This window comes from Narcine bancroftii, chromosome 1 (genome assembly GCF_036971445.1).
Source record: "Narcine bancroftii isolate sNarBan1 chromosome 1, sNarBan1.hap1, whole genome shotgun sequence".
Taxonomy (NCBI): Eukaryota; Metazoa; Chordata; class Chondrichthyes; order Torpediniformes; family Narcinidae; genus Narcine; species Narcine bancroftii.
This window is the reverse complement of record NC_091469.1, coordinates 189,302,019-189,326,334: the sequence shown is the minus strand read 5'-3', so window position 1 is coordinate 189,326,334 and position 24,316 is coordinate 189,302,019. Positions and strand designations below refer to the sequence as shown.

General features: G+C 41.5%; 1 protein-coding gene and 1 long non-coding RNA gene across 4 annotated transcripts in view; one reads left to right on the top strand and one right to left on the bottom strand.

Annotated features, from left to right (window-relative positions):
* qsox2 (quiescin Q6 sulfhydryl oxidase 2) overlaps positions 1–16,405 on the bottom strand; it is an 82,925-nt gene extending 66,520 nt beyond the window's left edge. For both annotated transcript variants that reach the window (XM_069885360.1, XM_069885370.1), the window contains exons 1-2: positions 16,066–16,405; positions 624–724 (exon numbers count right to left, since the gene is read on the bottom strand). In XM_069885360.1, coding sequence (XP_069741461.1) covers positions 624–724; positions 16,066–16,321 — 357 coding nt within the window. In that variant the 5' untranslated portion in view covers positions 16,322–16,405. The remainder of the gene's footprint in view (positions 1–623; positions 725–16,065) is intronic.
* On the top strand, positions 15,863–22,782 carry LOC138736228 (uncharacterized). 2 transcript variants are annotated; one of them, XR_011340174.1, is made up of 2 exons: positions 15,863–16,289; positions 22,583–22,782. It is a non-coding gene; the product is annotated as an uncharacterized lncRNA (long non-coding RNA). The 2 variants fall into 2 exon arrangements; XR_011340172.1 differs by having other exon boundaries at positions 15,863–16,508.
* Positions 22,783–24,316: the final 1,534 nt, after the last annotated feature.

Sequence of the window (24,316 nt, the reverse complement as noted above, 5' to 3'; positions counted from 1 at the left end):
TTAGGAATACTTGGACATTTGCACAATTTCAATTCAGGGGAATTTCTGTTCCATATAGACCACTCCGAATCTAACTTCCCTCTGAAGTAATTTATCCAGCAGGGAATTTATCTTGAGTAAAACTAACTAGCAAAATGGTGGCTAACTGTGCAGCCCTGGCTAGAAATTCATAGAAAAAGAATTTAAAATTAACAAATAGGCTTTGGAATGAGTAACAAATTCAGTATAACCAGGGAAAACAGAAAGATACAGTGCAACAGGGAAGAGGCAGCAGACATACAGGAGCCACTAGCAAAAAGGTATAATAATTAATTGGATTGGAAAATATATTTATTTAATCAAACTTCAAACTCATGTGCAACAGAGGAGCAAAAATTCTGATCTGGCAGTTCTTAGGAAACATGCACAGGTTTTATAATGCAAGTAAATTTTATTGTTATCAGTTCTTGATTATAATGCTAGTGTTTTTCTTCTCCCACATAATGAGATAAAAGATCTTAAATTTCAGCAGAATAAAAATCTTTACTCTCATTTTAAAATATTTAAGTTTGCAAAGAATGATTCACTGCATAAAGACACCATTTCTTTCTAATGCCATGCTTTGTCAATAAGTATGCACTTACCCTAAAGGTTGGATAGAAGTGAATACCATACTCTGAACAAGCAGCAAAATTCTTCTCCTCAGCGCAGTCCATCACACCTACCCTTATTGCCAATTCCCAATCTGTAAAGAAAAGTTCATTCCATTATTCCTCAGATACAAATCCACGCTGAAGAAAGTAGCCAGATAAGCTTGTTGAAAATAGCAAATAGGATACAGTACTTAAATGTATTAAATGGGGACTAGAAGACAAAAAGAGCAAGTACTATATACAACACTATTGAGGTCATAATTGAAGTTCGGATTATTCCAACACAAGGATAAATTAGCTCTAGAGAGGATGCAAAAAGATGTCACAAAAGCTGAAGAATAATGAAGAAACAAAATGGACTAAGACATGTGATCTTTGGTATAAAGAAGATCAAATAAATTTTTAACTAGTGTACAAAAATGGCATTTTTCCAGTTCTTCTTTTGCATGATATTTAACAAATTAGAAAACAAAAAAAATGATCTACTGTCTCAAGTTATTTACAAGAGAAAGATTCCAGTATCTCAAAAGAAATAGAAAAAAAAGTTAGTGCTATGAAAACTGCAATCAAATATATTTTTGTTAATATATATAAAGCAGCAATGAACAGGAACAGGTAATAGAAGCAATGCTTTGAATTATTAAATAATAATTAACCATAACTGAAAAAATTCCAGAGATTTATGCTACTGCTCAAATTGTTTGGAATAAAATTGTTAGAAATACAGGGAAGAATAAGATTTACTTCATTGAGGATATAAATACAATTTTAATCTGTAATCGCAACAAATACAACAGATAGTTTTAAAACATAGAAAATAGGTGTAGGAGTAGGCCATTTGGCCCTTCAAGCCTACACCGCCATTCATTATGATCATGGCTGATCAGTACCCAGTTCCTGCCTTCTCCCCATACCCCCTAATCCCCTTGGTCACAAGGGCCAAATCTAACCTACACTTAAATATTGACAGGGAACCGGCCTCAACTACTTCCTGTGGCAAAGAATTCCATACAGCCAGGTAAAGGCTCACATAAATTTCTGTAAAGACAAATTGGGATTAAAAACATAACTGCCATTAAAGAGGGAAAAGATAAGTGGATAATTGACCTATGAAATTGATCCAACATTGAGTTTTACATCACAGCCATCTTATAGCAAACTGGACAATGAAAGCTTGTATACAAAAAAAGAAAAAAAAATGGAACAGATTAGAAATATTATGTTAGTGTAAAAGCAAACATTCAATGACCAAATAAAATGCTGCCAAGAATGGAAGTGAGCAAGATAGACTATTCGTATCATTATTATTTCATTTAATTAACGTGTCAGAGTTGACATTGAAAGGGACAATTTTTTTTAAATTGTACTTAGTGATAAAAGTGAGGCAAGAGTGGAGAGGACAAAAGCATTAACACTGAACAACAAATGTTTCCAAAAGCTTTGCTTCCTGAAAATAAAATTCGAATTATGATTGCCAACTTCAAGCTGAACACAAAGGTAATTTCAGATTTGCTGTATGAAGGTTGTGTAAGCCTGCCCAAAGTTGCAGGGTGTTATATGAAGCTCACAACTGGAAAAATATAACTCCATGGTACGGGCAACACAATTATAGCACCAGTCATAACTTGCCCTCCCTACCCTTTCTGCAGGTTCCACTCTCAGTGATTTACAAGAGTGTTGTCTGGACTTCAGGAACCAAGTTATAGGGAAAGGTTAACAGGTTAGAATTTATTCCATGGAGTGTATAAGAATGAGAGAGGTTTGATAAAGTATACAAAATTATGAGGGATATTGATAGAGTAAATATAGGTTGGCTTTTTCCACTGAGGGAAGGTGAGATACAAACCAGAGGACACAAGTTAAGGGTGAAAGGGGAAAAGTTTAATGGGAACATGAAGGGTAACTCCTTTACACAGAGTGGTGAGAGTGTGGAAGAAGCTTCCAGCTGAAGTGGTGAATGCCAGCTCAATTTTAACATTTAAGAATATGGACAAGTACATGGATAGGAGGATTATGTATGAGGTGCAGGTTAACGGCACAAATCAGAATAATAGTTTGCCACAGACTTGAAGGGCCGAAGGGGCCTGTTTATGTCATAATGCTCTATGGTTCTGATTCCCTGGTTTTCCAAAACCTCCCGATCCATCCATCCCTTTCCCTACATATGTTCCCCTGCAAAATCTATCTACCATCAATCCAGTACTTCCTCTCATCACTATTCAGGAACCTAAGAGCTTTTCCTGATATGCCAGAAATTCACATGGATTTCACCCAACTTCATCTATTGAATTTGGTGCCCTTAATGTGGCCATCTCAACTAGAGCAAAAACAAGGACAGATTAAGCAACTGACTGGATGAGCACCTGCAGATAGAGGAGTGAAGCATGGAAAATATGATGTGAAAATTGCTTGCAACATTAGAAGTCAACAGGTTGTACATGGAGGAAATGTTCTCAGGTGCATCTATTTCAATGCAAGGAGTATTGTAGGAAAAGCAGATGAGCTTAGAGCATGGATTGGCACGTGGAATTATGACAGTGTGGCTATTATGACAGTGTGGCTATTATGGTTGCAGGGGGGCAGGACTGGCAGCTTAAAGTTCTGGGCTTCCATTGCTTTAGACATGATATAACGGGGGAGGGGGGGGGATGAAAGTGGGATGAGTGGCATTGCTTGTCAGGGAAAATATCACAGCTGTGCTCAGGCAGGACAGACCAGAGGGCTCGCCTACTGAGGCTATATGGGTGGATCTGAGGAATAGGAAAGATATGACCACATTCATGAGGTTGTATTATAGACCACCCAATAGTCAACAAGAATTAAGGGGAAAATCTGTGGAGAGATAGCGGACAACTACAGGAAACACAAGGTTGTGATTGTAGGAGATTTTAACTTTTCACATATTGACTGGGACTCCCATACTGTAAAAGGACTGGATGGCCTGGAGTTTGTCAAATGTGTTTAACAAAGTTTTCTAAATCAATATATAGAGGTACTAACTAGAAAGAGTGCAATACTGGATCTCCTATTAGGGAACGATACAGCACAGGTGACTGAAGTATGTGTGGGGGAACATTTTGGGTCTAGTGATCATATTGGTTCCAGTGATCATAATGCCATTAGTTTCAGTTAATTATAGAGAAGGATAGGTCTGGGCCTTGGGTTAAGATTCTATATTAGAGAAAGGCCAATTTTGAGGAAATTATAAAGGATCTAGAATGTGTGGATTTTGGGATAAGTTGTTTTCCTGCAAGGATGTCTGAGATAAGTTCCGGACAGTCAAAGGTGAAATTTTGAGAGTACTGAGTTTGAAAGTTTCTGTCAGGATTAAAGACAAAGTTAGCAGGCATAGGGACCCTTGGATTTTGAGGGACACTGGGGATCTGGCTCAGAAGAGAGGTGCACAGCAGGTATAGGCAATATGGAGCAAATGAGGTTCTTGAGGAGTATAAAAATGCAATAAAAACCTCCAGAAATAAATCAGGAAGACTAAAAGACACAAAGTTGTTTTCAAGGAAAATACTTAGGGGTCTCCACAGCTATATTAAGAGCAAAATTATAGTAAGGAACAAAATTAGTCCCTTTGAAGCTCAGAGTGGTCAGCTATGTGTGGAGTCAGAAGAGATGGGAGAGGTCTTTAATGTTTTTTTTTTTGCGTATCGGTATTCACTCAGGAAACTAACTGGCCCAGAGGGAAAAAAGGAAAACAAGCAGTGAGGTCACAAAAGCTATGCAGATTAAAGAGAAGGTGCTTGCTGTCTTAAAGCAAATAAGGGCAAACAAGTTCCCAGGGACTGACAAGATATTTTCTCGTACCTTGAGGGAGGCTCATGTAGAAGTTACAGGGGCTCTGGCGGAAATATTTAAAATGTCCTTTACCATGGGTGTGGTGCCAGAGGATTGGAGGGTAGTTCATGTTGTTGCACTGTTTAAAAAAGGCTCTAAAGTAACTCTGGAAATTATAGGCCGGTGAGACTGACACCAGTAGTAGGCAAATTAATGGAATGTGTTCCAAGAGATCAGATATACAATTATTTGTATCACCAGAAACTGATTAGGGATAGTCAAGGTGACTTTGTACGTGGTAGGTTATGTTTACCCACTATTGATAGTTTTTTTTCCAAGGAGGTTACCAGGAAAGTTGATGAAGGAAAGGGTATGGATGCTGTCTACATGAACTTCAGTAAGGCCTTTGACAAGGTGCCACATGGGAGGCTAGTCAGGAAGGTTCAGATGCTCAGTATTCATGGTGAAGTAGTAAACTGGATTTGACAATGGCTGGACGGAGGAAGCCAGGGAGTAGTGATAGATGATTGTTGCTTAGATTGAAGGGTTATGACTAGTGTCAAGTTTATTGTCATCTGATTGTACAACACGACGAAACAGCATTCTCCACATTTTGCATGTTCTCAGTGCAAAACACACAACCAGACATAACACACAAACAGAAAAATAATACATATGCAGGACAAGTATTTCATCTAAACAAATAACTAAGTAAATATTGTTTGCACACAAGAGTCTTGGATGGTTAGTATGAGCTGTTCCTTTGGTTGTTCAGCATTCTTACTGCTAGTGGGAAGAAGTTGTTCCTCAGCCAGTATTGGCACTGATATTCCTATATCTCTTTTCTGACGGGAGCAGCTGAAATATGCTGTGTGCGGGATAGAAGGGTCTCCTCAATGATTTTGCACGCCCTCTTCAGACAATGGTCCTGGTAGATCACATTGATGGTGTGGGGTGGGGGGGGGGGAAAGGGATGGAAAACAATTATCCTCTCTGCCACTGTTATGACCTTGTGGATTGACCTCCTACCCATTTCTCTGCAGAGTGGTGTGTCTCCAGGATCAGTGCTGGGACTGTTGTTTGTTCTCTATATCAATGATCTGGATGATAACATGGTAAATTGGATCAGCAACTTTGCAGATGACACTAAAATTGGAGGTGTTGTGGACAGCAAAGCAGGTTTCCAAAGCTTGCAGAGGAATCTGGACCAGCTGGAAAAATGGGCTGATAAATGGCAGATGGATTTCGAAGCAGACATCTGAGGTGTTGCATTATGGAAGGACAAACTAAGAAAGGATTCACACAGTAAATGGTTGGGTACTGACGAATGAGGTAGAACAGAGGGATCTGGGAATATAGATACATAATTGCCTGAAAGTGGCGTCACAGGTAGATAGGGTTGTAAAGAGAGCTTTTGGCACATTGCCTTGGGTTGTTATGGCAAAGTAGTACAGGACATTGGTGAGGCCAAATTTAGAGTACTGTGTACAGGAAAGGTATAAATAAAGTAGAGAGCGCAGAGAAGATTGTAAAGAATTCCAGGAGTTTAAGAGCTAAGGATTATGGGATTGTAACTATAGATGAACTTTTAACTAAAAGTTAACTTTCTTGTTCAGTTTCTGAAAAAAACCCTCAAGATTTACATCTCCCCAGATGGGCTGTCACATCAATCAGTCACAATGGCTGTCATATCTAGAAAGAGCAATCTTCTACATCTGTAGGAGACATTAGCTGTGAAAGTGTTGAATGAGTAATTGAAGCTATGAAGTAATTTAAAAGTTTTGGGGAACATCACTAAATAAACAAACAAATTCGAAGTCCATGAACAAATGTTCTAACTGATACTAATGCTTCCAGCGTTTCAGGGCTCTATATATCGCGAGCCTAGAATTCTGACATGGCAGTTCATTTGCGGATCATCGCAGCCAGCTACAGTATCAGTTAGAATTCATTAAGTCATACATAGGCATTGATCTAATTTACTATCCAAGTTGACCCACTTCTGCATGAACTTTGAGAAAGGGGAGCAGCACTTTAGAAATATCACTGATATTTCTTAGTGCTACCCTCTCTCCCACCAGTATTACAAATGAAGTATTAAAACTGTATTTTAAAACTAATTCTGTGGTTCTCTGCTGTGTTCTTTATTCCCAGACAAGTTTGCAGTCCGATCAGACTTTAACAATTAAATTAGTTTATTTTCTGATGATGTGCTATTATGTATGTCTGAACAAGCTGGTTCCTTGATAAGATTACAAACAATATTAGAAAAATATCAGGATATAATAAATATGGATAAAGTAAGATATCGCCATTACAGAATTTTGATTTTTGAAAGATACTGAAAAGGTAGATCTAAATGGGAAAAAGATGGAATTAAATACATATAAATGATGACAAATAATAATTTACCATATATTTCGGTGTACAAGTCCTCTGGAATACAAGTCAACCCCTCTTTTTCAGCCTAATTTTGAGGGTTTTATTGTATATTGTAAGGTAAAACATCATGAGATGGGAATGTGTAGGGAGTTACCCTGTACAGGGCAGTTACAAGAAGGGGAGGTGTCCTTGTACTCCTGTTAGGTAAAACATCATGAGATGGGAATGTACAGGGCTGTAACAAGATGTGAATGCATCCTTGTACTTACAAGATAAGAGAGACATTGATGGATTGAGAGGCAGGAAGCTAGCAGGGAAAGGATAGCAACAGTTTTAGTCATTGGACAAGTAATGATATGATGATGTTCTAAGCACATATCCAAGGGTATAAAAAAATCACCATTTTGCTGATAACGGCAGAATGCATTCTCCGACTAACTTTGTTAGTCGCAAGTGTTACAATCCGGTAATAAAGAACAAAGAACCCTGATTTCGACTCAGTCTGGTGTTTGTCTCACTCATTCATGAACAAAGCAGACCTAACAATATCCGGTGTACAAGTCAACCCCAATTTTCTGGATGCCTGAGGTGGCCCGTTGACCGACATACAAGTCAACCCCACAAAGCTTGGGATGCCTGACAAGGGCTGTTGACCAGTGCATACGTCAACCCCCCCCCCCCCCCCCACCAATAGATCGCGGAGATTGATCTGCTGGCCATTGGCTGGAGGTCATTGTTATCATAGAGGCTTCATCGACATCGCAGCACACAATGAAAATATGAAGCGAGCTTTAAGTTGAAAGTGATAAAAATGGCCAAGAAAACCAACAACTTCACTGTTGCAAGAAAATTTGATGTGGATGAGATGTTGGTAAAAGATTAGAAAAGACTTAGAAACGTATCAAAAAGGCAATGTTCTTTAAGAAAAGGAATCATTCATTGGCCAGAGTTGGAAAATCATGATGACTTGTACACCGGATATACTTTTGAGATCTTAAATTCAGCTCAAAATCCAATCCGCGCTAATCCAGCGGATAAGTCAACCTTGAAAAACCGATTTGGTGTACAAGTCGACCCTTGAAAAACCAAACAAAACTCGACTGTGACAGATTTTCATTGAGATTTTTATTGAAAACAACAACACATTTAGAACCCTTCAAAACCACTATCATCATTTGGGTACATGAACAGAGGCAAGATTGCTACATAGTCACCTGAAATAAAATAATAACATTTTCACTGCAGTGGGCCAAGTTGCACACAGACCTCAGAGATGATTTTGTGGCAACAGTAGGCTAGTGCAATCATTTCATGAACAGGAAAAATTTGGTATTATGCCAAAAATCAAAAATTGCACAGAAATTACCAAAAGATCTTGATCATCAAGTTGTAAATTTTCACCAGTTTATATACGGAACCAGCAGGAACACCAGTTTACATTGACAATTATCAGAAACATGGACAAAACCCCCATGAATTTCAACATGATAGGCAATACAACAGTGGAATGGAAAGGCATTAAAACTGTGCAAACTAGAAGTACAGGCCATGAAGGACCAGATTTACTGTGGTGTTATGCATGGCCAACAGGACGAAGTTAAGACTAATGGTAATCTTCAAATGCAGAATTAAACTGAAAATGAAATTCCCTGCAGGTATTTTTGTACATTTTCATGAAAAAGGATGGATGGATGAAAATGGTGTAAAACAATGGATAGACAATGTTTGGAACAGGCAGAAAATGCAAAGAACAGAGTTTGCTGGTCTGGGATAAGTTTCATAGCCATTTAACTGAGAACATTACAAGCAAATTAGCACTACATAATACTTACATGGCAGTTATCCTGGGTGGTTTGATGTCTATGTTCCAACCTCTCAATGTCTGCTTGAACAAACCATTCAAAGACCATGTGCTCAAGGAATAGAATATATGGATGTCAAGTGCAGAAATGTAGTTTACAAAAGGTGGGGCAATGTATCCTGCATCACTTGATATGCTGTGCAACTTCGTGCTTAAAGCATGGGACAAAGTTAAAGTAGGAACTGTGATAAAATCATTTCAAAAATGTGGTATCTTGAGCAATTGATGGCACAGTAGAGGATTTATTGTCGACAAAGCTGAAACCGCCTCATCGGATACAGACTGGGACCCATATGATGACTGTTTAAACAGTGAGAGTATGGATGTGCTTGCTGCCATCTTTGCTTCAAATTATGATAGTGACAGTGGTTTTGAAGGGTTCTAAATGTGTTGTTGTTTTCAAACGATAGTAATTTTGAAGGGTTCTCATTGTCTTGTTGTTTTCAATAAAAATCTCAATGAAAATCTGTCGTAGTCAAATTTTGTTTGGTTTTTCAAGGGTCGACTTGAACACCAAATCAGTTTTTCAAGGTTGACTTATCCGCCGGATTAGCGCGGATTGGATTTTGAGCTGAATTTAAGATTTCAAAAGTATATCCGGTGTACAAGTCAACCCCCACTTTTTGAGAGATTTATTTGGGTTCACAACTTGACTTGTAGGCTGAAATATATGGCATAAAAGCTTAATTATACCTTTCAACTAGAAAAAAAATCTACAGAAATGGACAGATCTGCCAATTTCATTAGTGGGAAGAGTAAATTGTATAAAAATGAAGGTAATGCCAAGACTACAGTTGCCTATTGTACTAACTAAACATTTCTTTAAATTATTATATAAATGTATAATTCCTATGGAATAACAATGAAGAATTGCATTGGAAAAGTTAACATGGGACTATAAATTGGTCCAGATTTTAAGAAAAATTATTTATTAGCACAAGCAAAATTTCTATCATCATACTTTGAAGAAAACAGTCCCCCTTCGTGAATTCAAATAGGACTGAATTCAATAAAAGAGGAGACAATGAAGGACTTTATTTATAAGTGAAATGTTAAGTCGATAAAAACAAAGAAAATAATTCTATATTAAAACATTTAATTAGAATATGGCAAGAAATAAATGAATGTATTGTAGTGAACAAAGACACATAGTTGGCGTAAGTCAGTTTAACTGATTTTACTGGAACTCATGTGTGAGCTTATAAGCATAAACTCCATGAAACCTTCCTACCCCCGGGACCATTGTGATGTCAGTCTGGAGGGCTAATGCTTCCAGCGTTTCAGGGCTCTATATATCGCGAGCCTAGAATTCTGACATGGCAGTTCATTTGCGGATCATCGCAGCCAGCTACAGTATCAGGATAAAAAACAGGTATAACACTGAGGACACCATTATGTAAAAATGTACTCTTTTTCTTTGGCTTGGCTTCGTGGACGAAGATTTATGGAGGGGTAATGTCCACGTCAGCTGCAGGCTCGTTTGTGGCTGACAAGTCCGATACGGGACAGGCAGACACGATTGCAGTGGTTGCAAGGGAAAATTGGTGGGTTGGGGTTGGGTGTTGGGTTTTTCCTCCTTTGTCTTTTGTTAGTGAGATGGGCTCTGTGGTCTTCTTCAAAGGAGGTTGCTGCCCGCCGAACTGTGAGGTGCCAAGATGCACGGTTTGAGGCGATATCAGCCCACTGGCAGTGGTCAATGTGGCAGGCACCAAGAGATTTCTTTAGGCAGTCCTTGTACCTCTTCTTTGGTGCACCTCTGTCTCAGTGGCCAGTGGAGAGCTCTACTACCTATGAATCTGGGTAACAAAATATTGAATTCATGGTATGACAAAGAAATAAGATATGTTGATGATTGTTATAGGACCTCTTATGTCTTTTAAACAATTAAGAAATTAGTATGGAGTAGCTAATGGGATATTATTTTGCTTTCTCCAGTTAAGATTGTTCTTAAGAGAAAGATGGGGACCAAACTTGGCCCCATCTGAAATTAGTGAAATGGAACAAACAATTTGGCTGGAGAACACATCTAAATTTATAACTAAGATGTACTTTGCTCTCCTAAAGGCAAGTGCAAAACCAGGTTTACAGTGATCAAGAGATCAGATTTAGGAGTTGCAAGAATGGAAAGATGCTGGTCTGATTGGTATTTGGATAGCATGACGTCAGTTATAAATGCAAGATATGGATTAGTACAATATAATTTTCTACACCAATTATACCTTACACCACCGAAACGACATAGATCAAAATCAGAAATATCAGAGATGTGCTTTAGATGTGGAACAGAAATAGGAACATTTGTACATGCTACATGGTTTTGTGTGTAAAGGCGTGACCTTTCTGGCAGGAGATTACTGAAATACCATCAAAGGATAACAGGGGTGGCCTTCGCAGACGACCCGGAGCTTTATCTTTAGGGCAATTTTATTGAAATAAGCAAACCAAATTTCATCTGTAATAATAGCTTTAGCTGTAGCTAAGAAATGTATTGCTATAACTTGGAAATCCCACTCCCTTCTAGCACGATGGAAGACAGAGGTAAACAGTTGTATTCCTATGGAGAAAAATCACATAAACTAAAGAACAAATATGATAATGTGGCGACCCCTTCGCTGCTTCCCCATGGGGCCTCACAAAATGAAGGACGAACGCGATGATCCAGCAGATTGCAAGAGGCCTGCAGTGCTGCCCTCCAACTGGCCACAACGAAAAGAGCTTAACTGGCCTATCAGGGAAAGTGGATCACCAACGCACCAATCAGTGCTGAGAGGGTTTTGACCATGCCCCTCAGCTTGAAAATAAAAGCAGGGCTGTGAGCCCAATAATGCTCAATGTTAACTACACTCAACTGGGTTGGTGTCATTCTTTCTGGGAACAGTGTGTTCTTTCTGAGCTAACCTGCATGCACTATAACTTCTATCCAATAGGCTCCGCAGAGCCATAGCTTCTAGCAGCTAGCTACAATATGTTTATAAAAATATGGCAACCATATTTGGATTATATAGGGGCCGAAATATAATGCAAAAAAGGTGCTACTATTGTTAAAAATGTGATCTCCCCAGTGAAAACTTTCTTTTAAAAAACCCAATTGTAAGCTCTGACGGTGTACCGATTTATACTGTGAAGCGGGGGGGTGGGGGGGGGGAAGAAAAGGGGTTGTTTTGTAAGAAAAATTATATTTTTTTGATAATGGAAAATTTTGATATGTATATTTTTGAAAAAATAAAATAAAATATTCCAAAAAAAGCAATACGACTCCCTACTGGTATTTAACTGTGCAATATGGAGCATTTAAGAGGACAACATTCACCGCTTTCAAGCGATTCAAAACAGACATCCATCCCAATTATGTATCCAAGTAGCAGGTGAACATCAATTCAAAACAGAGGAAAGCAGTAACAATTTCTGTAGAATTGCATTGGAATGCAAAACATCAATTTCAGTGCTACCATCTCCTCAACAGTTGCTTCTTCCCCTGTGTACAGAAGCTACTGAAAAAAAGAGGGTTCTCTTATGAGAACAGTAATAGGATACTTGCATCACACAACAATAAAAACAAAAGCTGAAGGTTTCCCTTTATTCACCAGTTACGTAGGTCCTTAAAAGAATTCTGATACATTTGTCAAACATGATTTTACTTTCATGAATCAGTGCTGATAATGTTTAATTGCATCAATTTAAAATCTTCTGCTACTTTAATAATGATGATTCCCACTTCAGTATTTATGGGATTATGGAAGAATTTTTTTAAAAATCAGTTAAACATTAGAACTTGCAACCACATCACCTACAGAAATGCCTATTTCCCTTGAAGCCAGAAGTGTCTAAAAAGCATAAAACAAAAATAATATTCAACAATAGTTTTAACTCAGGGGAGTCACGTGATGGAGTAATGGCTGGTCGGGTGAAACCAGCCCTCTCCAGAGAAAAGGAAAAAAACGTGTGAAAAAAAACAGAGCTCAATAAACATAAAATACAGGAAGAGAAAGATAAAGTTACAGAGAAGAGACAGAAGATGGCACCCAAAAGAGATAAAGTAAGAATAACAGAGAAAAGGGAAGAACGAAAATCATTGGAGAAGAAAAGCGGCGGCCTTACCAGCACATCGGAGCAGAGAGCCACCATGGAGAGGAGCGGTTGATCACCGGTGTTGGCGAGTGTCCTCCAAAAATGGCTCTCAGAGCCAAGAAGAGGTGCGCAACTGCGCATGCGAAGAGTTGCGCATGCGCTGTGCGCAAGTAAAAGAAAAGGTTAATGCCAACGGGAGGGGGACTCAGCTGAGGAGCAGGCAGCTGCGGCACAGGGCCCAGCTGCGGGTCGACCTGCGGCACGAGGCCCAACAACAGGAGACACAGCAGCTGGAGGCCCAGAAAGGATTCAGAAGCAGCTCACCAGAGAAGGATAAGGATATATAGATACAGAGAAGAGAAGAAGACGAAACAGACATAGATACAGACACAGAAGATGAGGAGGAAGAAGACCAAGAATTTCAAGAGAAAGAAGAAGGTAAAATAGAAGGACAAAGTTTAGATAAAGCCTTTTTTGAAGAACAAATTAGGTCATTAAAAGAATGGCTATCATTAGAATTTAGTTCAATCAAAAGAAAAATGAAAAGAGCTGAAGACAGAATGCAAAGCTTAGAGTTGGTCATGATTGAAATGGGGAAAAGAGTAGAAAATGTGGAGGAATGAGAAGCTGCTGTAGAAATTGAGATAAATGACTTAAGAGGGAAGTTGGAATCACAAAAAATTGACGTATTGGAAAACTACAGTAGGCGAAACAACATAAAAATAATTGGCCTAAAAGAAGGCAAAGAAGGGTCAGATATGAAGGAATTTATAAAAGGATGGATCCCAAAAGTGCTGGGAACGACAGATTTACATGAAGAAATAGAAATTGAAAGGGCGCATAGAGCGCTAGTACCGAAACCACCACATCAAAAACCGAGATCCATATTGGTAAAATTTCTAAGATATACGACAAGAGAAAACATATTGGAGCAGGCAAGAAAGAAGGTTAGAGAAGACAATAAGCCATTGGAATACAAGGGGCAAAAAATATTTTTTTTACCCAGACATAAGCTTCGAACTTTTAAAGAAGAGGAATGAATTCAACACGGCGAAAACAATCTTATGGAAGAAAGGGTATAAGTTTATATTAAGACATCCAGCAGTACTCAAGAGTATTTATTCCTGGGGAACAAAATAGACTCTTCTTGGACCCAAAGAAAGCCCAAGAATTTGCTGAACATTTGCAGGACAGGAGAAGAGAGGAGGAGGAGTGACAAGAAAATATACAAAAATATATAAAAATATAAAGTAAAGATAATGTATATATAAAGATTTAAAGATGGATAAGAGAAAGGGAAGAAGGAAAAAAAAGAGAGCTTTGTTATAAGTATAGGAAAATAGTGTTCTCTGGAGGGGGCTGGGGGTGGGAGAATAATGGTCACTGTGAAATCGGTTGACGCTTGCGATTAAGTTTGCAAACCAAATGGAAAGGGGAGTTGTGGTTGCCGTCAAGGGACAGGAGGCAATCCAAAGAGGGGAGGTTCATTTAGGGTTAAAGGGTTATTGCTTGTGGGGATTGTTGGGGTATTTCATGTCTTAAATGCATTGTCATATATTGAGATTAAAAAGGAAAACTTAATAAAACAGTCATGGAAAAAAGGGATGGAGGTGGTGAAGAGGCAGAAAAGAAGTGAAAATAAAGATATAAGATGGCCACGTTGGACCATATGACTATAAACATTAATGGAATACATAACCAAGGTTTAAGTGTATCCCATTGGAAAAAAAAAATCACATATAAATTAAAAGACAAAGTTTCAATGATTGAAAAAACCTGGGAACCATATATAGAACATAACAGAAAGAGGAGGCCTAGGGCCACTACCACCTAAAATAAGAAGATAAACACTTAGATGATACATCTTTTTTGTTTGTATTCCTTTTGTATAAATATATTGTTTTATTGTATTTTATATGTCCGATATTTACTGTTTTTGGAGGGGGGGTGGGAAGGAGGAAGGGAGGAATGGGGGGAAAAAAGAGAAAATGCCACTGGGAATATTTAAAGAGATGCATCTGTTAATATATTGGTTGATATGGTTCATAGTGCGATAAATAAAGAATTACAAAAAAAAAACAATAGTTTCAACTCAAACTCATTTATGAATAAAGAAAGCTGAGATGAAGAGATGCCCCACAGTACAAAGAAAATAATAAATGCATTTAAATGCTGCTTTTAGTATGCATATTATTCATAAAGGTCAGTTTCTGGCAGATATATATTGGGTCCTCATTCTACACATTTGCAGCAAAAGCACCCGTTATGGTTCAAAAAATCACCTTAAATAATGAAAGTTAACCCTCAATTTGGAAAAGATAAACGAGCTTTGCTTTAAAAAAAATCAAATGAAAGAATGTTATTCTACCTTCCTTTCTTAACTACCTATGCATTGGGCACGCTTTAAAAAAAAACTTCCAATATATAAACCTTCTTCGCCAATTTCCTCAGCAAGGCCAGTCAAAACTACAAACCACACACATTCGTTGAACGCAAAAATTCATGTTAAATGCTGATCATTAAATATATTGAACTACAAAAGTAGGAAAACAAATAATCATTTTCAAAAAAAGACCAGCTATTCAGATTATAGGCAATTCTCATTCAATAATTCATCTCAAAGTTCAGATTTAATGTCAGAACACATACATGACATCACATTCTTTTTCCTGCAGGCCACACGGAATTTTTAAATCGCTAATGCAAAACAAAAACTGCATGCAGTAAAGGATATCGCTACAAGAGAAATGTAAACAAAGGAAACCAAACAAACTGTTCGTGCAAAAGAGGAAACAAATATTCAATAATAAATAATTAAAAATCCCAAAATGAATCTGGCTGAGTTTGTTGTCCAGGATCGGAATGTAAAAACGGCCACGGATCCAAAAGACTTGAGATTTCAGATTTAATGTCAGAATACATACATGACCATCACATACAAACCCTGCAGGGATTCTTTCTCCTATAGGCCCGAAAGAATTAGTGCAAAAAAAAAACTGTTCACTCTGTGAACATGTAAACAAATAAACAATGTAAACAAGTGTATAATACAGAAAGGAGAGAGAAAAAAATGAATAAAGTGCTGAAGTAAGAGCCGTTAAATAAGTCCCTGATTGAGTTTGTTGCTGCGATCTCTGGTGGTAGCAGCTGCTCCTGATGGCGAATGAGAGGAGAGAATGGGGACGAGCTGAAGATGACGACTTGGGTCCAACTGGGCACATTCCAACGGCTCCAGAATGTATAGTCATCCAACGGATTTCCTCAGCAGAGGACAAAGCCTACACGCTCAGCACCACTGCTGGCACAACAACGTCAATGTCCATTCCCCAGACTCACCTTTGACATCGCTGGCCAGCGCTTTCCAGGTGGGGGCAAAATTGACACAGTGGCCGCACCAGGAGGAGTAGAACTCCGCAACCCAGGCGGTGGACGAGTTCACCAGCATCGCCCTCGCTCCCTGGGCCTCCAGGATGGTCACCGGGTCCTGGGAGCTGTACAAGCGGGCCGCGTGGCCGTGGCGCATCAGGAAGGTCGCGGCGAGAGCGAGCAAAGCGTGGCAGGTCAGGCGGTTCTGCCGATCGCGCGGAGCCATTTTCCGACCGCGGGAGTCGTAACGGCACGGGGCGAAGCTTCACCTTTCACCCGGCCGCTGTGACGTCACCAGGCCACTGTCGCGGTGACGTCACGCAGCGAGCTCCGAAACGAACGAAGCTGAAATGCCAACGGTGACAGTGGCTGAACATTTTAAATCAGAGCAGAAAGTGTTGGAAACAGGGCAGGTAGGATCTGTGGAAAGATAAACCAGATTTGGGGAGAACTGAAAATGCAAGCAAACAACCACATTTTAAAGTTTGTTGAGAGGGGATGTTTATTGTCAGACAAGATACCCCAGGTGAGACGGGGGGGGGTTTCAGGTCTTGAAGAGAAGGAAATGAATGCGAGTTATTCATCGACAGTCTGCCTCAGTAATAGAATTGTGACTGCACTGCCCTGAAAGAGGCCATTCCAGTCGTGCCTCGTGCTTCCCCATAACTCTTATACAGGAATCAGGAGAAGGATGAAGCTCCTCTCGAGTCTGCAATTCACTCAAACCTTTGACAAAACATCACTCTCCTCTTTCCTCACTGGCTTGCGTTCAAATAGAACGTCACAGCACAGAACCAGGACCTCAGGCCCTTTCTAGTCTGTGGCAAACTCTTAATTCTGCCTGGTCCCACTGACTGCATGCATCGCCTCCCGCATCCCTCCTATCCCATGTACCTGTACTTTTTTTTCTCAAACGTTAAAAAATGAGCCCGTAGTCACCTCTTCTGCTGGCTCCACACTCCCACTACTCGCTGTGGGAAGTGTCAGAAACACAAATTCTCACAAATGAGTCTCTTTAAGATCAGTGACACGACAAACTTTATTCTCAAGTCTGCAGAGTTGGACTCAACCGGCTTCTTGCCAAGTCAAGCCCCGATACATACAGTGTATTGTTTTTTATACAATTTGCTTGTCCTTCGGCATCTCCACTACACTGCTTTAATTGGTTAGTTTTTGCAGAATCATCCTGATTACTGTTAGTCACGCACACCATGATCATTCATGACCTCTGCTCACACCAAATTCTGTTTTTCACTCTTTATCAATCTTTGGCTCCTGCATGTCTCTCTGTAGTTAAATCTGTTGCAAGTCTGTTGTAACATTTTCCAGCTAAACTCTAGTGGTTTGCCCCCTTTTATGACTAATCATCACATTTTAACTTAAACCCTTTTTAACCCAAATTCTCTATCTATAACAGGAAGGAGTTTCCCAAATATTCGCCTTCGACCCTTTCACCCTGTAGTGCTATCAATTAGACCCGACAGACCAGAAGTCGAAATTAATTGGCTTTAATCACTATAAACTTGCAGTCATAGCTTACATGCTGTTGGCCCGATTCCAAGGTGGTCCTGAGGGAGGGAATTGGGCGATACCACCTTTATTAGGAATCCTGGAGGGGGAGGACTTATATTATCTGGGGCGGCTCAAGCAGTGCAATGATTGTGTAGTGAACTGGGATTCACTTGAAGTGGGCTGTTCTGACAATTGGTCCCGCCTCCCAGCTCCTCCCCATGGGGCCTGTATATATCCCTCGTTTTCCCCCTAAACCCAGAACCCCTCTGAAGCCTGTTTGTGAACCCAACCTCTGTTGTAAGATAATAAAAGCATTTGTTCTCCCTGCAGTCGAGTGTGAGCTTTTATCTATTCTATGCAACAATTTTATTAGCTTACAAACAAGGATGGAGGTGTTACTCAAGCCCAGTAGGCTGTTAATAGACCCCCAGTCCCCCGACACGGCTGAGGAGTTTGCATATTGGCTAGCCTGCTTCCAGGCCTACCTGAACGCGACCAGGGATGTCTTCTGGAAGTCGGCACGCATCTCAAGGGTGGGGACAAAGGGGTACACGGTTGTCTGAGACTGCCTGACATACAAGGCAGCCGCCAAGGTGCTGAAGGTCCGCTACGTAAAGGCCCCGAACGAAGTCCTAGCGAGGCACTGGCTCGCCCTATGCTGCCAATGGCCCAAAGAGTCGATTGATGACTACCTGCTGGATCTGTGGATGCTGGCTAAGAAGTGCTGGTATGAGGCTGCTTTGGGCCACATCCGGGAAGATGAACAGATCTGGGGCACTCAAGTCGCAAGTAGCTTGAGGTACCTGACCTCTCGTCGCTTGAGGTATGTGAGGCAGCGACTGGTCAAGTCGGGAAGGAAGGACCTCACTACCCAACTCAAGCTGGCCAAATCACTGGAACAAGCCAGTCTTGAGATTGACAACCTCGAGGCCAGCAAACTCACGCTTTCAGGTGAGCACCTCCAAGGACCAGCTACTCCTGCTACGGCGGACCCCGTTCTAACACCTGCCATTTCCCAAGCCTGGGAGTGCTTTATTTGCAGCAAGGGTCAACACCCCCATGCCCACTGCCCAGCCAAAGACTTGGCGTGCCCCAGCTGTGGGAAGAAGGGACATGCCGCGCGAAGGGAGGTCTGGTGAAGTCCATGGCCTGTACTGCTTCTGGATCCAATTCCAGCCTCAAGCTGACTGCCCCGGATTCTCCTGAGCTCGCCTGCTACGCAATCTGCCGCCTATGGAAATAGTGCAAAAAGGCTCGACGGCCATCTTGCAGTGGCCTGATTTTGAATTCATCACCATCATCATCGTTAGAGGAGGAAGGAGGGTAGCCATCTTGCCGTGCCACGATGTTGGCACCATCTTACTGGCACAGGTTGACTCAGGATGGAGGGGGCCAATCGAGGGAAGAACACGGCATCTCCGGCAACCTGGCATTGCTGGTCCTCGACTAGAATAGGCCTCACCAGCTCAGCAACTCGACGGTGATGGTGAAGGTAAACGGACATTTGACAAGTGCCTGATTGACACAGGGTCCATGAAAGTTTCATAGACTCAAAGACTGTGCAAAAATATAACTTAAAAATGTACCTGTCTAATTACCAAATCTTCCTACTGTCCCAGTCCCATTCAGCATGTCATTTGTATAATTCATTTGTCATTTGAAGGGGGGAAATTTTGTAAATTTTGCATATACATTTTAGATGAATTGTGTGGTCCAGTATTGTTGGGTCTGGACTTCCTATGTCACCTTAAAAGCATGACCTTGGAGTTTTCTGGTCTCCCTCCCCTGATAATGGTTCTGAATGGAGGGTCCTCAAAACCAGGACCTACTTGCAGCCACTCCACACTGAACATCAACCACCCCCCTTCCCATCCCTGTTCCCAAACCTGTCTGTTGACTGTAAGCCCATTGCAGGAGGTACAGCACAGCAGAGAGGGAGTTTATAAAGACGGAGACCCAGCACCTGCTGGAGGAGGGGATCATCGAACCCAGCACCACCCCGTGGAGAACTCAAGTGGTGGTAGTAAAGGGGGAAAACAAGTCCAGGTTAGTGATTGACTATAGCCAAACAATTAACAGATACACACTCCTGGACACATACCCCCTCCCTCATATTTCAGACATGGTGAACAATATCGCGCAGTATCGGGTTGATTCGACCATCGACCTGAAAGCTGCTTATCACCAGCTGCCAGTCCTTTCTGAGGACTCCCTGTACACAACGTTTGAGGCTTACCGTCAATTCTATCAATTCCGGAAGATTCCTTTCAGTATTGCCAATGGGATGTCTATTTTCCAGTGGCAGATAGACAGAATGGTGGATGAGTATGGGTTGAAGGCTACCTTCCCCACCTCAACAATGTCACCATCTGTGGCCACACCGTGGAAAACCATGTTGCCTATCTCCAGAGCTTGCTCCATGCAATGAGAGCCCTGAATCTCACTTACAATCCCTGAATCTCACTTACAATCTGAAAAGTGTGTATTCAGGACTACACGACTGGCTATCCTTGGCTCCATGGTGGAGAATGGCCCTCACGGACCAGCGCTCTGTCACATTCATGTTCAGCCATGCCAAAAGGGGAAAAATCAAGAATGATAAAATTGTTAGGTGGAGGATTGAACTCTCCATCTACAATTTTGACAAGTGTGTATTCAGGACTACACAACTAGCTATCCTTGGCTACATGATGGAGATTGGCATAATTGGCCCCAACACTGATAAGATGCGTTCCCTGTTAGAGTTCCCCTCCCCAGAACCACAAAGACTTAGAGGAGATGCCTGGAATTTTTCTCATTTTACGCCCAATTAGGGGCATCGCATCCAACAGGACTACCTGTTAAAACCCCCGGGGGAACGGCAGGTTGAAAAAGAAAATGTCACAATCTGAAAGGCTGTCAAATTTGCCCTGAAGCAAAAAGGCCTTCAAAATTCGCACTGGCAGGATGCCCACCCCATTGTGCTCCACTCAATTCAGTCGCTACTCTGCACTGTAACCAATGCTACTCTTCAAGAGCTCATGTTTACATTCGACAGAAGATCGGCATCAGGGACTACACTCCCAACCTGGCTCACTAGTCCTGGCCAGTCCTTCTCAAGAAGCACGTGAGGAGAAGCAAGACCGGGAGAGGAGTCACGTGATGGAGTAGTGGCCGGACGGTGAACTCCAGCCCTCTCCAGAAAAGTCGGAAAAAACAAAGGAAAACACAAAGGCACAGAAATAAAAGTTAAAGAAAAGTGAGTATAAAGGTGGAAAGAAGATGGCGACAAAAAAAGAAAAATCGAAATCAACGGTAAGAAGAGAGGAAGAGAAGACAACGGAGGAAGAAGGAGAAGGCCTTACCTGTTCGAAGAGGCCCGCGGTGGAGAGAGAAACCCGCTCCCTCAGGTCGGTAGAAATTGGACTACAAAAATGGCTCGCTGAGCCGAGTAAAAGTGCGCAACCGCGCATGAAAAAAAACACACCGACGGGAGGGGTGACCAGCTGGGGAGTCGATCTCCACAGCCGGCAACGACAGCTGCAGAACACCTGCAGCAAGAAGAGAACACAGAAGACAATGGAAACAAGAAAGAAGAGAAGAAAAGGGCAACAAAGAAACAACAGATGGCCAACCCAGAGGAAGAAGAGGAGGAAGAGGAAGAGTACAGTGAAATAGAAGAAGGGAAAGGCAAGATAAAGGATTTACTTTCTCTTATTAAAGAATACATGGAGTCATTTAAAGAATGGCAAACACAGGAATTTAATGATTTAAGAAGAAGAATAAACAACACAGAAGAGAAAATGAATAAAATAGATATGACCTTAACAGAAATGGGAAAGAAAATGGACAAGATGGAAGAGCGGGCAGTAGCAGCAGAAATGGAGGTAGAGGACTTAAAAAAGAAATTAGAGGAATCTAATAAAAAAGCTATAGAAACACAAGAACTGTTAGCTCAGAAAATAGATATAATGGAAAATTATAACAGAAGAAATAACATAAAGATAGTGGGCCTTAAGGAAGATGAAGAAGGCAAGAATATGAGAGAGTTTATAAAAGATTGGATCCCTAGGATCCTAGGATGTCCAGAACTACAGCAAGAAATGGAAATAGAAAGGGCACATAGAGCATTGGCCTTTAAACCACAACCACAACAAAAACCAAGATCTATTTTAGTAAAATTCCTAAGATATACTACAAGAGAAAAGGTACTGGAGAAGACAATGGAAAAAGTAAGAGAGGTCAACAAGCCACTGGAGTATAAAGGGCAAAAAATCTTCATTTATCCAGATATAAGTTTTGAACTCCTAAAGAAGAGAAAGGAGTTCAATACAGCAAAGGCGATTTTATGGAAGAAAGGGTATAAATTTATACTAAAGCATCCAGCGGTATTGAAAATATTTATTCCAGGACAACAAAACAGACTATTCTCGGATCCAGAAGAAGCACGAAAATTTGCAGAACAATTACAAAATAGACTGAGGGATGAAGACGTGTAATGAGAGTAAAAATGATCACGATTGATATGTATGTGGGTAAAGAGGTATAAGAGTGTATAGGTATAATGTGCATACGTGAATGTATCTGTATTTAGAGGAAAATATAGATAGTATAGACAAGAATTAATAAGGGAAGGTAATGGAATAGAGAGAATAAGGAGGGAATTAAAAGAGTGACCTTTGCTTGCTCCATGCAAGGAGAAGCAAGACCGACCCCCTGATGGAAAGGTGCCCCACGAGCTACCGAGCTTTTTTCCCCACCCCCGCTCAGGGCCTCAGGAGACCCGGTTCAGGAGGAGAGTGAACTCCCCTCTATCGTTGAGCCGGAGCCCCAGGCCACTACCCTTCCATCATAGGTAGACCAGGAGACTCAAGGAGCTAAGGCGGTCCACCAGGATCTCCAGACCCCCAGACCGCCTGAATCTGTAAATAGTATTGTAAATATTTCTCTTTTGTGTCTATTACTGGCTTCTGATCCTTGTTCTCTTCATCCACAGACCCTTATTTCTGAAGGAAGGGGTGAATGTAGTGAACTGGGATTCATTAGAAGTGTGATGTACTGACGACTGGTCCTGCTTCCCGGATCCTCCCCCTGTGGCCAGCATATAAACCTGGTTTCCTGCCTAAACCCAGAACCCCTCTGAAGCCTGTTCGTGAACTCTACCTATGTGGTAACTAATAAAAGCGTTTGTTCTCCCTCCGGTCGAGTGTGAGCTTTTATCTACGCTACAGACTGCAATACAGTGTTCCACTGCATTCACCCCTTCTTCTGAAACAAAGTCTGACAGGTTGAAGTGTCAAAGTCCATTCAGAGTCTATTTATAGGTTCAGCCTGTCTGGTGGTTTTGTCCATTGAATTGATCATTGCAGTACTGGCTGTGATGTTGCTGTAGGCTCCTGAGCCTGGTAGTCTGTGTGATGGGCTATGAATCAGATGGCTGAACAGAATCAGTTGGCCTGGTTCGGGGTGGGTGTGGGTTGGGGTTAGGGTGGTGCAGCTGGTGCCGATGGTGGTGTTGGATCCTCGGCCATGTCTCTGCTAGTGGCGGGGAAAGGGAGGGGTGCTGGATGATCATTCATGGTCAGTTCAGCGAGTGCTTCAGTTGTGATGACCCCTGCATAAGCCAGGTCCGGACAGAGACAGTGTCTCTCCACCAATCCTGGTACTGCACGTAGGCATACTGGAGATTTGCATGAAGGATTTGGACCTTTTCAACTAGGGTGTCTGCTTTGTGTGTTCTCGTGTGCCTCTGGAGTAGCGCAGGTCCTAGAGTTGTCGTCCAGACTGGTAGCATTGTTCCCGACCTCCTGGGGAAGGAGAATAAATTTTCATGCATGGCTGCATTAGTCATTGTACAGAGGATGGACCTGGTAGCATGGAGTGCCTCTGGTAGGACCTTTTGCCACTGAGAGATGGGCAGACCTTTTGAATTGAGGGCCAGGAGGACTGCCCTCCAAATGGTGCCATTCTCCCTTTCCACTTGGCCATTCCCTCAGGGGTGATAGCTGGTGATCCTACTTGTGGGTATGCCTTTGGCCGGCAGGTATTGGGGCAACTCCACACTCATAAGTGAGGACCTTCATTAACTGTGAATGTAACTCGGGTATCCGAAAAGCATGAAGAGGTTACGCAGGAACTTAATCACAGTGGCTGTAGTCATATCTTGGCAGGGTATGGTGAATGGGAATCATGAGTATTTGTCAACAGTATTTAGGAAATACATGTTCTGCTTCGTGGAGGGGAGGGCTGCCTTGAAGTCTATACTTAGATTTTTGAAGGGGTGGGTGGCTTTGATCAGGTGAGCTTTCTCCGGCTGGTAGATGTGTGGCTTGCACACCGCGCAGACTGGGCAGCTGCAGGTCAGCTCCCTGATTTCCTCAACCAAGTACGGGAGGTTGCGGGCTCTCACAAAGTGATAGAGCCTGGTGACCCAGGGTAATAGGGCTTGGAGATAACCTGCTTGCATGTTGGCACAAGAACCCCGGGATAGGGTATCGGGAGACTCGTTGAGCTTCCTGAGCTGGGACAAGAACTTGCAGTTGTAGGTGAACAGTTCAATTCTCCACCCCAGGATCTTGTTCTTAATTTTTCCCTGCTGTTTGTTGTTAAACATAAATGTGATTGCATGTTGGTCAGTCACCAGGGTGAATGACACACAGTTTCCTCTATGACCTGGGCCTCTTTCTCAATAGCTGAGTGTTGGAGTTTGGTGCCCTGAAGGGTAAGGGAG